This window comes from Planococcus citri, chromosome 3 (assembly GCF_950023065.1).
Source record: "Planococcus citri chromosome 3, ihPlaCitr1.1, whole genome shotgun sequence".
NCBI lineage: Eukaryota > Metazoa > Arthropoda > Insecta > Hemiptera > Pseudococcidae > Planococcus > Planococcus citri.
In genome coordinates this window covers 58,507,642-58,520,668 of record NC_088679.1, presented here as the reverse complement: position 1 = coordinate 58,520,668, position 13,027 = coordinate 58,507,642, and the positions used below count along the sequence as shown (strand labels likewise).

The window sequence follows — 13,027 nt, the reverse complement described above, 5'->3', positions numbered from 1 at the left end:
ATAAAGCACAGAATTTCGGCGTTGAAACTTCTTATATTATTGAAAATTATTTTTTTGTACTTCACAAATTGTAAATTTACTGAAGCTTTCGCTCTCACTTCATCTGGGCCAAATCGAAAATGTTCTATTCTCTTTTTAAATTTGATTTTCAAAGGCTAAAAGACTAAAAAAAAACACACACAAAAAACTGAGAATTACGGATTTTGAATTTCAGTACCAACCTTGCAACAGAACAATTCAAATTTTAGTCAAGTATAAAAGCATCGTTCTGGAACTTATAAAATTATTCAACATTTTTGTTTTCAACTCCTCCTTCCAAAATTTGTTTGAACCACATCTGGCATCTGGCTAATTAGAATGAAAAATGTTACGGAGGGAGGGGGGTCTGGAGTTGACAGTTTGGAAAACCTGGTGAAAAAAGTTGAAAAAATTTCAGTCTCCCTCTCCTCTCCTCCACACGACACATCATTTCGTCACGCCTCTGTGCGTACTCGTAATTGGCATCGAGAAATAATCTAAATTAAGACGAAAAACTTTCAACAATAATATCGAGATACGATCGACAAAAAATGAACTGTCACCAAATTTAGAAATGCATTAGAAGTATTAGGGTTTTCATCGACTCATCGTACATCAAAATATATGGTATAAGTCAGTCGTCGTTGTCAAAACTTTCGACAAAACTTGAACGGCGCCCATTCTTGATGAAAATTGAGCTAACACTCGAAAACGGAAATCAACATTTTATTTTTTCGCTGGAAAATAATTTTTCCATGCGATTGAGAACCATACACTTGTGCATCTTTGTAAGGACGATAAAGAGAGATGGGAGAAGATACGTTGGCTATACTGTTGGAAAGATACGACTTCTTGGCATACGATTTCAAGGTAGGTACTAGAGCAGTCATTTCTTACTGATGTTAAAAAAAAGTTCAAAAATGACTTATCCCTGTTCAGAATTTCTACTAATGAAAAATGCTACGTCAAATCAAAATAACACAAAATAACACACAGATTACAAATAGGTAGGTAAAAAAGACCACACATTGAACAATTAGCACGTCATTAGGAGTTCTTTTGCAAATTACTGGACAATTTTGGATTACTGCCAGTGAGTCACACGCGAAGGCTTGTCCTTTGATAATGCGCTTTATTATGTTACAAGTTGGGCAAAATCAAGCATAGCGGGATGTCACTTATCGTCTACGACCCACGTGATCAGATTAAGATTTCGACATTCCCCTCAAACGAGTCTTTCATAGTAGGTATAAATTAGAGGGTTGGAAATATCAGCGAGAAAAAAAGACTACCTATACAGATAGGGGGCAGTATACTTTTATGATGAAGTTCGCCTGACGTTGCTTTAAGAACTGATGAAACGCGCGCGAATCTATATGTTTATTCATAGCTTTTCACAAAGAGCCTGTTTATTTTTTTCTTTAATTAAGAGAAGAAAAATCCGTTAATTTTTCCGTTTGTTGTAGCGAGAAGAGAAGTTGCTTTTTGCTCTCATTATAAATACCCTGCCGCTTGTTGGTAGGTACTGAAAAACGTAATACTACACCTACACCATTGTAGTAAGTATGTATTTAACACCTGAACAAGTTGCCTTAGGTACATTTCCACACTCACTCAGCTGAGATATTCACAATGTTGGAAATGTTGGAAATGAATGCGAATCTGTGTACCTAGTGGTGTATCCCAAGCACGCTATGCTACCGAAAAAATGGACTCTTAAGAGAAATGCTGGCTGGTTGGGATGATGGCAAATTATACGACACGAGTACCGACAAATTTCCACGTTCGATACGAAAAGGGCCAAAATAATAGAAATTATTAAATTAGTGGTGTAAATAATTCGAGAGACTTGTAAAAGAGATGCGGACAACCCTTTACGAGCGAAGGAAGTTAATGAGGTGTTTTGTGTGAAGGATAAACAAAGGAAACATGCTTTGAATTTTAAATTTATTCAACATAATGAACACAAAACGAATTATCCAAATAAACGCTCCGTTTTCTTTACAACAAGCCACAAGGCCCCCTCTCTCTATAAGAAAACAGAATTAAATTTTGATTGACGATTAAATAGGAAATTTTTCACCGCATGTTTCGTCCTTATCAAAATAACGGAGATTTTATGTGGTACGTCATGTGTAAAATAATTACAATGTGATGATCCATTTTCTTCCTAAATAATCGATGTTCCGATCGTTTCAACGTTACAATGTGGCCTATCTTCAAAATTGAAGGGGTAAAATACGTTTTCGAAATCTAAAAGCCAAAATCCAATTCTGATCCTGGGGTTGGTAGTATTTTGAAAAATAAACAAAAGTGCCTATTATGACTTTTTGTCTAACTTGCAAATTGAAGGGACCACAAATGATTTTTAATTTCAAAAAATCACGATGAAAAAAATAAATAAGGAAATGAATACTACGTCAAAAAATAAACAAATTTTGTTATGATCATTTTTTTTCTTACTCAAAAACTTGAGAAATTTTTGAAGCTCGAAAATAGTCAATTTAATGAAATTTTTAGCAAATCGAAAATTGTTGAGCTTCAAAAACTTTTTAAATTTTGGGTTTATTTTTTTCATTGCGATTTTTCTAAATTATAAACATCATTTGTGATACCCTCAATTTGCAAGTTAGGCAAAAAGTCATAATAGGTAATTTTGTTCATTTTTCAAAGTACTACCGACCCCCATGGTCAAAATTGGACTTTGGCTCTTGAATTTCCAAAACGTATTTTGCCCCTTCAATTTTCAAAGTAGGCAACTTGTTCATCTTATGTCTTTAATTACTCGTATCTGGTCATTTCCAACTCCAAATCTGAGGTTTGTACCACCCCTCTCTGGACACCCTGTATAGTTATATTCTCAAAAAGGTTTCATGAACTCTCAGAGATGAATTTTTCAAGGCATCTTCAACTTTTCTTAATTTAATGCCTCTAGCTTCTGAAAATTTCTCAAAATAACATTTTTGGCTTATCTGAAAATTTTACTCATAAATTCACCTTCGAAGTCTACAAATTCCAAATTTTAAAAATTAATTAGATGAACTGGGGGGATTTATTTATTTATTTATCTCAACTTTAAAGAAAAATTTTGGCTAGAAAAGTCAAATTTTGCAAAAGGTACCTGCCCTCTCAATTTCCAAAATAGGCTCACGTTTCGAAAAAATGGAGTATTGGGCTCAGGTTATCTCTATGTGGGCAAAGAATTGTTCTAAGACTGGTTGGGAGTAGGAGGATTGAATTCAATAAAAAATGATTTTTAATAAAAAAATTGGGTTTAAAAATTTGTATTCTCATTTTTAATATAATATGACAAAATTTTCAATTTTCTATTGAGTAGATTATGGTTTTTTGGTGGGGGGGGGGGGGGAGGTCACAATAATTTTAAAATTTTTGTAGGTTGGTATAGTCATCCTGTGAGAAACCAGTGCTTCATATTTCAGATAAATAGGTAGGGCTTCAAACCAAAATGAATAAAATCATCAGAAACTGAACCTGATTTCAAAATGAACATTTATTGTTCGCTGCAGTATTAAATCCATTTTTCAATCAACTGTGTGTGTTTCATCAGTAATCATCGGAAAGTAGCTTTCTTCAAAATTATCCTCTAATTACGCAATCTTCTAGTCAATTTCACCTTTCCAAACACAGATGTCGTTAGCCTACCAGTGTACACCAAATCAACAAAAATTGTGAAAAGTGGCAAACGAAATCCGCTGAAATGTCGCAGGATTTTTACCAGATATAATAGAAACCTAATTTTTAGTTGATAGTCACATATTTACAGAAAAGTATAATTTTGATGAAATGAAAAGTGAAAAGTTCATTGAAAAGTGTGAAAATTAAATCGTGTGACGTCTCATTTTAAAACTCTCTAGGTAAGAGCTTCAAATTTTTTGCCCAGATTTAAAACACTCAAAAAAACAAAATCATATTTTTTCACCGAATTAATCGAACATAATGGTAGTTTTGAGCCTTTCTAGAGCCTCCAACGGATTTTTAGATTTTTCAATTCTGAAAAAAAAAAAAAATGTTTGAAAAATGAGCCAAAATGCAATTCAGCACCAATGAACTAAGATTTACATGTGTTGGTAAAAGTTTCAACCCGTTTTTATTATTTCCTAAAGTATTGGGGAAAGCTTGAACAGGAATAATCGCAATTTTTTAAGTAGGTATCAAGTATTATGAAAATTTGAACCAAAAAAAAAAATAGTTCCGGTTCCGGAACGTTTGAAAACAATCAACATGTATAGTGGGTAGGTAATTCGTACAATGGAAAGTGCCAGAAAACAATTTTTAATTGAAAATTTGAAAAATTAAATTCTAATGATTTTCAATTTTGAGAATTTTTTTAAGTCTCACAAATCGTTAATTTTCTTCCATTTTTTGATCGTTTGGCTATTAATATGAAGGTAATCTTCTGAGAAATACAAAAAGTCAAATTTCTAAAAAGGTGACCTCAAATTTTGCAACTACCCCAGTCAGGGCAGCAGAGTTAGGTAAATGCAAAATAAAAAACTTTAAAAATTAAAATCGATTCGTATTCCAATTTGAAAAATTGTAGAGTTGACCTTTCGATGAGCTCCGATTACATTGGGCTCAAATTTTAAATACCTTGCATATATTTTTTAAGGCAAAAAAATTTCAAGAATCCTCTGCATGCATTTTGTCAATACACTGAATAATTTTCGAAAAAATGCAGTTTGAAAAAATGTTTGATTTTTCATGGGAAGTCTAATTTTCTTTCAAACTGAATTTTTTGAAAAACTATTCAATGTAAGTATTGATAATTGCATGCATCGAGAATATCCCCTCAAGAGAAGGCAATGCTTGCCGTCACGAAAGCTACCTATAGGCTTGTTCGTAAAATAGGTAGGTAGTTAACGGTGCGACTGCGTTGTTATTGATTGTTTACTCAACGCTTTGATCAATTGTGAAAATGCATTTAGTGAAACAAAACTCGTATTTTATGTTATTTTACTTATTCAATGATTTAATTTGATCTCAATATAAATAAGTAAATGCCAGATTTATCAAATTAGATTCGGATCTTGTTTTTTTTTTTTTATTTAAAAGTGGCGCAGAATTATACAGTAACCTGCTTGTGAATACAACTTTTTCATTTATATTATAAGTCAGTAGTGATATGAACTGTACTTGGATTATGAACAAACGTTTTCTTTTCTCCAATTTGGAATAGGTACTACGTCAACAATGAACAAACAGTTTGAAGTAACCGCTTCAAATCGAAAAAATAAGATTTACGAATACGAATCCGTGGATTTGGCAAAGTATATCCGTCATTATTTTTCATTTTATTATTTTCAATTTTCAACCAAAAAAAAATATATATTTATCAAACGAGTGGCTTGTATTTTATTCATTGCAGAACATTTCCAGAATGGAAATCGCCTCTTCTTTCTGTTCACTATATGTACATACAAACTTACTTGGAGTTGATTAACGCGAAGAAAAAATTAGACGAGAAAGAAAAAGAAGTGGAATTTTATAATACAGAAATGACGAATAAATGGATAGAATTGAGGAAAAAGCAAGAAGATTTTCTGAATGATGTGAAAAATTACAATACGTTTTTCATGGTTAAAATTTTAATTATTTTTTCGCATCATATTATGCATTTGCCACAGAGGTCACAATTGGCACAATTAATTTGCTCTCTCATGCACACTCATCTGCACTTGAATTTTGATATTAAAAAAAAAAAATCACCTTATTTTCAAATATTTTTTGATTCATGAACTATATGCTCATTAAATGCAGGAAAATGAGAATAAACGTCAAAGGATTCAGGAGAAAATGCTATCCGAAATAAAATTTCAAAAAAAATGTAAACTCGATATGCTCGACGCGAAAAAACGAATTGAATGTTTGGATCAACTTGAAAGTGACATGAAACATCGGGTCAATTCCTTGCAACCATATCACGTGAATAATTTTGATATTTTTCACACTTTTTAGCGGAAAAATAACATTTTGATATTTCTGCGCACCCTGTATCAATTAATAGCTCAATTTTAATTATTTTATTCTTCTTAATTTGAAACCGCAGGATTACTTGACGGACATAACAAACAAAACAGAACGTTTCGACGATGTCAGCGTCCTGATCAATTATTATGTCTTGCTAAATTCTGAAACCAAGTTACAAGAAACTTTCATTGCAAACCTACTTGAAAGTGAACGATCACATACTCAATTGCTAAAAAGTTTGAAAGTATGTAGGCAAACTACAGTACGTACGTAGGCCTCTTTCATTCAATGAAAAATAACCACTTACCCAGATTTTGCTCTGCGTTTTAGACGAAAATGAACTCGCTCAATCAGGAACGTAGTAAATCTTTGGAGCTTAAAAAAGATTATCTGAATAAAACCAATGATCTGAATGAATGTGACGAAAGACTGAATCAAAAAAAGTCTCAAGCAAATGTCACCGCTTCGGAAAATATATACGTAAATGAAAATATATTAGGTAGTGATTTTTTCATACGTACTTACTCGATAGTCATACCATAATTTAAATTTTTAGATGAAACAAGCCTGCGATAATATTTTTCAAAAATTATGTAACTGGAAAAGAAAACGTGCCTTGCAAATGACCGACAATGAAAAACTGATTTTTATTGAAAATACAATTAATGAATTGAAAAATGCAGTGCAGCTAGCTTATGAATTAAGCTATAAAGATGATATTTCCAACAAAACGGACTCTTCTTTTATAACGCAAAAGAGATTACTCTGAAGAAGTACTCGCCAATTAGGTACATTATTTTTGTGATGTGTTATTTGTTATTAAATAAAACTTTAAAAATGAAAATACATTCTGAATGTTGTCCAGTTATTTTTTGAATTAAGTAATTAATATCTCTGATATAAATTTAGTCGTCAAAGTTTATTATCGTCATTTTTTTCTCGTTTATAAAAAATTTAAACAGCTGTTAAAACTCGAACCATCCATCCAATTTCAAAAAAAAATGTCACCTCAAGACCCCTCAAGTTTTCTCCTCCATAATATATGAAATTTTTACCAAAATTGGACGAATATTTCTGGAGAGAATCGAGTGAAAAACTGAGGCAAAATCAAATTTCAAAGAGATCTGTGAGTCAAGATTTATTATCCACCATCGATCGAACATCGACGGTTGTCAGCAGAAAAAACACTGTATTCGTCTTTGCTTAGTATAAAAATTAAGACTCTCGAGCAAACGTTTTGCCGGAAAGTCTTGAAAATCCAAAACATAAACCACACTGCATTGAAAATAATACAGTTTCAATATGAAATGCGCTTGAAAAAGAAGCGATAAAATTAGAGTGTACTCAAAGTTTCAACAGGTACACTAATAACTAGACTAAAAGTTTACATATAAGAAAAATAATAATAAGAAAGAAAAAAAAATACATTCCTGTAAGAGCAATAGCTCAAAAAAGAAAAAAAAACACGAAATCAAACAAAACTTAAATTATAAACACTCGGATGGAGAAAAAAAACAAATGAACAAACAAAGAAAGGGTAAAATCCTCTCAAAAACAATAATAATAATAATAATAATAATAAAAAAGAAAAGGCCCACAAGAGCAAATAGATTTGCTAATCAATCAGTCTCATCATCAGCACCATTTATCGGCAATTAACGCAGACTTTATAAGGACCCAAGCAATCATCGTGACAAAAAGCTCCGCATTTTTTACAAATTACCATCGCTTTAAAGCTGCAGGAGCAATCGTCGTTCATTCTGATGTCGTATTGCTGTGGAACCGAATAATACGTCTGAGCGTTCTGATTGGTCACTATGGTACGGATTTTTGGAGGCTGGGTGCCTTGTTGTTGTTGCAAACCGACACTGGCTGGACGTATGCGTCCACCACCAACGCCGTAAGTGGTTTTTTGGTTAGTCGGAGGAGCGCTGTTTGATCTGCGGATGCCACTTCCGAGACCGGATCTTTGTACCAAGACGTACTGGCCCATTTGGCTTTCGGTTAACTGAAATTATAAATAAATAGATTGGAAAGTTCATAAATAAATAACGTGTATGGAAATAGAGAGGAAAGAGGATTTACCTCAGTATTTGAAGTAGGCAGCACTGCCATGGTAACGGGTATTCCTTGAGGTGTATTGAATACATGCTTAATCAGCATCGACGATTTTGATGACGATGCGTTATACGTCTTGGTAGGTTTCGCATGGCCTCCTCGAGTAGAATTTCTGTAAAAATATAAATACGGAGACTCATAAATTAAATTCCATGAACAGTGAATTATCGAGAGAAGTCCGTTTGGAAAAATGTTCAAATCACGTACTGTGTTTTATTACAATCTTTATTCTTCAATAAAGACGGAGGCGGTTTCAATTGGAACTTCAATTGATCCCGATTGGGACTATTTTGTATCACAGCCTGACAAATCTGATAGCTTCTTTCCAAATTAACAGCTCCTGGAGGCGGTCTATTGGACGTACCACGGCCGCCACGACCTCCAGACTGTAAAAACAGCAAATCGTATATTAAAATCAAATCCGTGAAGAATTAGCATCATTTTTCAGGCAGAAATTCGCACCCTGACTTGGGTTTTTGTTGGCACAGCTCTAACAGGTGTACTGGTTGTGAGTGCAATATAGGGAAGTGCACTGGATGAGACTGCTTGAGTGGTAACCAATTGCGTAGTAGGCGGAGTAGGCACGGTTGGATTTGAGGACGGTAAACAGACGATAGTGGTCGGAGGTATGATCGTATTAGGCGCCAAAATCGTATTCGAAGAAGTTATCACATTTGTGGACGTACTGGTGCTGCCTTTCATTGAACTAGTCACTTGGTTATCCACTTCCGGCGTTAATGTCACTGAAAACAGAGCGGTTTCGATTATAAATTTGTATTAGACTCATTCTAAGCTGACTGTAATCTTGATCATATAACATAAGAATTAGTATTCTCACCGGATGACTTACCTTCTAATTCTATTTTAACGTGACCTCCTGGATACTGAATAGATTTTGGTTTCTGACCGTCATCAGCCGACTGTGAGTTCTCTTCCGACTTACTATCGTAATCTATCCATTCTGGAGCAGGCAGACTGCTCTCTTCTAATCTAACCTCCAGTTCTTCTTGCATAGGAATAACAGCTACTTCATTATCCTAACGTAAGAAGAGATATCATCGTGTTAATTCAAACACTTCTCGAAACACAATTTAAAAACCTAGTAATCAATCTTTACCCCTTCAATGGCCACTTCAGCGAGTAACTTCTCCGTGTCACTATCCACAGCATCCCAGGCGGCTGCTAAAATAGCTGCTTGAACCTGTTCTTCTTTACTATTATCCCAAGCTTCGTTTTCGCATATAATTTTCTCTATATTAATGGCATCATTGAGCAATTCATTTTCATCGTTAGGCGACTGATCATCTCGAGGCTTCTCTTCGTCTTCAGCTTTGAATCCTTCAGCCGGTTCGACTCCAGATTGAGTTGTTTCAAGGATTTCCTCAGTAGGTTCAGGCTGCGTCGTCATCGTTAGGGAATTTTCTTCCTCTTCGGGAGGATTGACGTCGACGCTGACAACGTCAGCAGGTTTTTGTTCCACTTCAGTTTCGTCGCTGGCGACAGGTTCTTCTGTATGTCCAACTGCAAAAGTAGATATAAATTCAGAGATTGTATAAAACACATTTCCAAAGTGGAGGGGGGCGTTTCAGTATCTCATGGCGATCAAATCAATACACGTACCAGCAGAGACGATATTTTCAGCTGGTGGATTTTCCGATGGCAGCACTTCTGTCGTCAATTCTTCGGTACTGGTGACTTGATTTTCAACTTGTGTCAAAACCGAAGCTAGAAACAGCATCAAAGTAGATTTTAATCAAAGTATTTCTAGACATTAAAAAATTATTAAAACATGCCTAAAAACTGAAATATTTACCATTATCGGAAGTACTTTCATCGACTCCTTGGACACATTCGAGTTCAGGTTTGATTTCATCGTTACTTTCAACCGGCGGATTCTCACTAATCCATTGAGACGATGGCGAACGCACTTCTTCGACTTTTACTTCAATTTTTTCTTCGTGTACCGAGATCGCAAATAAGTTTTCTTCTTCGGGAGAAACCTCAGCCCCTTCTCGGGTCACAATATCGTCCTCTTGATCCTGAAAATAGTCATTGTTTAATTTCATAATTCAGGACACACTCAAATTGTACGTTTCGTTAGCTAAATCACATACCCTTTCGAGATCAACTTCGGCTAATAAATTATCCGATCCGCATTCTACATCATCCCAAGCAGCTGCCAGAATCGCAGCGTCGTCTCGAACATTACTCCAGTTATCGTGTTCTTCGCAAATTATGTTCTCAATACCGATTTCATGATCGAGCAGGTTATCGTCGTTATTGATTTCATCGATAGGTATTTCTTTCATCTCCAATTCCGACGATGGTGGGTTTTCATCATTTGTGCATTCTGCCGCAGGACTTTCCAAATTTACTTCATGTTCAACAATAATCTCCTCCGGGTCTATGGCAGACTGCGTTGACGTTGCTTCATCGTTATCTAGAGAGCTAGTATTTTCCACAGGTACATCGACATGGTCATTTGGCTTTTCTGTCGAATCAGTAGTTTCCACAGAAATGGTCGTTATAGTCACTCCGTCAACTTCTTCATCAGTATTTTCACCAACTGCTTTCTCAGTTTCCGTACAAGTAACTGAGGAAATAATTACATCATATAATAACGAATTTTTCACCATTTATAGCGATTAAAAAAATACTTACCAGATTTAAATTTCTTCACAATTTCGCTAGGAGGATCTTCAGCCTCGCGTTTTTCTCTGTACATCGATACGGATCTAGTAACAGCGCCTACTGTACGATTCCTCAGTACAGGAGATGGTGGCCTTTTGACCGGAACTTTATTGGCTGACTTAGGACTGACTATTTCTTTTTCAGGTACAGAAATGGTGCAACTAACGTTCGAATTTTCGCCCCAAATTGGTTCGAAATGCTTCACCTGCGTTAAACGAAACATTACACACTGTTCGATAATACCGAGTTCAACGAAACTGAAACAATTCTCACCTTCCACGGATCTAGTTTGTTTTTCTCCCTTTCCAATTCCTGTTTTCGTCTTTGTTGATTTTCCAGAGTGAATTCTCCTTCTGCCAGACGTTCTTTCCACTCTGTACAAGCTCGATTGAAAAATTCATTACTGAGACCGGTAGGATTAAGCCTAGGAAGAGTACAATACGACATTAGAGTCACATACACGATGAATAGTTTTCAAAAACACCACCGAACAGGTAGGTAAACGAACTGTATTTACTCAAGTGTTTTAATATGAAAAGGTTGACATTTGCATTAGAAAATTACCTCAATACGCACTCAGATTGGGTACCGACGGGGATACGGTCGACCTGAGGTAGCAACTGAACCAATTTGTATTGATAAAACGGCGGTAACGATGAAAACGTGTGTTTATTCAGCAAATCCCTCAGATTCGTTTGCAATAATATGGAATCTGGGGTTTCTAAATCCACACATCCTTCTTTGGTTTGCTCCAGTTGAGCTGCGGTTGATAATTTTTTATTGGTTCGTTTTCGGTGTTTGATTCTAAAATCCGGTATCGTCGGTAATACATCGATCATTTTTGTTGGTTCTTTAAAACGATTGTCTGATTCTTCTTCGGTATCTAGAGAAAAATTTCGATTTGGTTACAGCTCTATGTGGTTGTACGAATAGATTAAGTTTACTGGTAAACTTACTGTCTGAAGTAGCAACATAACGAGGAACGGAGGCTGAATTGCCGGCCGCTATTGTGGTATTTTTACGTCGCCTTTTGGCTTGTTGACGTAAAGCGTGTTTGATGACTTTCTTCGAGTGTGAATGTGAATAATGCACCGGACGTATCGACTCAGTGGTCTGTTCTTTTGAAACACTCCAAACGGTGTTTCCACCGGAGAATGATTTCTTATTCCTATCACCATCGAATCCTTCTTCGCCTATAGTTTCATCAAAGCAGGAATAAGTACCAATGAATAGGTAAAATGTACACGATTACTCATTTGATCGATTAACTACCTCTGACTTTCTGTAATCTGACGGGTGATAGAGTTATTTGAGGTTTTTTCTGGTTTCCAAATAATGAACTGGAAAGATATATCTTGTTATCGCCGCTCTCATCCATGATCGAATTTTATCATCATCAAAATTCCACATTATTTTACAGCATAACACCGATCTGTTCGAAAACAAAGCATTAAACAATTAGTTAAAATCAAATACTCGCGTATTTCCTCGTACTAATCTATCATTTCTTACCAAAAATAACTTATATATGCGAGGAAACAAACGAATATGCTTGGTTGTAGATAAACACTCCTATGAAAATAAACACAACGCAGATAGCAAAGTTATCACACACGAATACTAACGAAACACGTAAATTCTATACTGCAATATAATTCGATGCATATGAAACGCACAGAACATCTTTAATAATGGTGATAATTACGAATTATTGTTCGTTTAGAGGAAAAACGTTGAATTGTAAAGTTTTACGTCGTAACGAATTCTAGGGTATCACCTCAAATTAGCATTTTTGATAAGCGCGATCAACTTTTAGTCCGAGTGTTTGAAGGTTTGGCTGATGATTATATGAAATCAAATCACAAGTTCACACTTCACTGTGTATAATCGCGATTTAATAAAATATACTTACACTCACGATGCGAAAATATGCGTAGCATTTTGCAACAACAAGTAGTATTTATTTATCTTTGTTCAAACTTCGTTCATTTTCGACCCTGACGTAGAGGCAACGTTCACCCGAAACAACGAGGTCGAGCAAAAATAACCTACTTTAGTTGACCTATTTATAAATCCGCGTACTTGATTGGTCAGCTGATCAGCTGATGCAACATTAATTCGAACAATGCAACGTAACTGAGCAATTTCAAAAATAACGCGTAGTCAGCAAAATTTCGACTTTCGAGTTCGATTTACGCGAGCATTATTTCTT

The 13,027-nt window shown here is 35.1% G+C and overlaps 2 protein-coding genes across 4 annotated transcripts; one reads left to right on the top strand and one right to left on the bottom strand.

Annotated features, from left to right (window-relative positions):
• Positions 1-4,898: 4,898 nt before the first annotated feature.
• On the top strand, positions 4,899-6,874 carry LOC135841386 (uncharacterized). The gene is made up of 6 exons (XM_065358325.1): positions 4,899-5,306; positions 5,405-5,615; positions 5,797-5,961; positions 6,086-6,250; positions 6,337-6,486; positions 6,563-6,874. The coding sequence occupies exons 1-6, from the start codon at positions 5,230-5,232 to the stop codon at positions 6,773-6,775; spliced, it is 981 nt and encodes a 326-aa protein (XP_065214397.1). The 5' UTR covers positions 4,899-5,229; the 3' UTR covers positions 6,776-6,874.
• LOC135841379 (polycomb protein Asx-like) lies at positions 6,630-12,997 on the bottom strand. Of its 3 annotated transcripts, none has more exons than XM_065358318.1 (16): positions 12,898-12,997; positions 12,328-12,387; positions 12,088-12,247; positions 11,772-12,008; positions 11,380-11,698; positions 11,089-11,239; positions 10,786-11,020; positions 10,239-10,717; positions 9,938-10,163; positions 9,745-9,849; positions 9,242-9,645; positions 8,975-9,161; positions 8,587-8,867; positions 8,332-8,510; positions 8,092-8,236; positions 6,630-8,014 (listed from the first exon to the last, which is right to left on the bottom strand). In XM_065358318.1, the coding sequence occupies exons 3-16, from the start codon at positions 12,191-12,193 to the stop codon at positions 7,652-7,654; spliced, it is 3,417 nt and encodes a 1,138-aa protein (XP_065214390.1). In that variant the 5' UTR covers positions 12,194-12,247; positions 12,328-12,387; positions 12,898-12,997; the 3' UTR covers positions 6,630-7,651. The 3 variants fall into 3 exon arrangements, with proteins under 3 accessions (XP_065214390.1, XP_065214389.1, XP_065214391.1); XM_065358317.1 differs by lacking the exon at positions 12,898-12,997 and adding an exon at positions 12,728-12,834; XM_065358319.1 differs by lacking the exon at positions 12,898-12,997 and having other exon boundaries at positions 8,593-8,867; positions 12,328-12,827.
• Between the last annotated feature and the right edge of the window lie 30 nt (positions 12,998-13,027).

What these genes read in the sequence shown, in the direction of transcription:
- LOC135841386 (XM_065358325.1), top strand. Translation starts at nt 5,230, where the DNA reads ATGAACAAACAGTTTGAAGTAACCGCTTCAAATCGAAAAAATAAGATT. An exon ending in AATTGCTAAAAAGTTTGAAA is followed by an intron (nt 6,251 to 6,336) that starts GTATGTAGGCAA and finishes TCTGCGTTTTAG; the next exon opens with ACGAAAATGAACTCGCTCAA. An exon ending in CCGCTTCGGAAAATATATAC is followed by an intron (nt 6,487 to 6,562) that starts GTAAATGAAAAT and finishes TTAAATTTTTAG; the next exon opens with ATGAAACAAGCCTGCGATAA.
- LOC135841379 (XM_065358318.1), bottom strand. Translation starts at nt 12,193, where the DNA reads ATGGATGAGAGCGGCGATAACAAGATATATCTTTCCAGTTCATTATTT. An exon ending in ACAAACTAGATCCGTGGAAG is followed by an intron (nt 11,021 to 11,088) that starts GTGAGAATTGTT and finishes CGTTTAACGCAG; the next exon opens with GTGAAGCATTTCGAACCAAT. An exon ending in CAACAAAAACCCAAGTCAGG is followed by an intron (nt 8,511 to 8,586) that starts GTGCGAATTTCT and finishes CTGTTTTTACAG; the next exon opens with TCTGGAGGTCGTGGCGGCCG.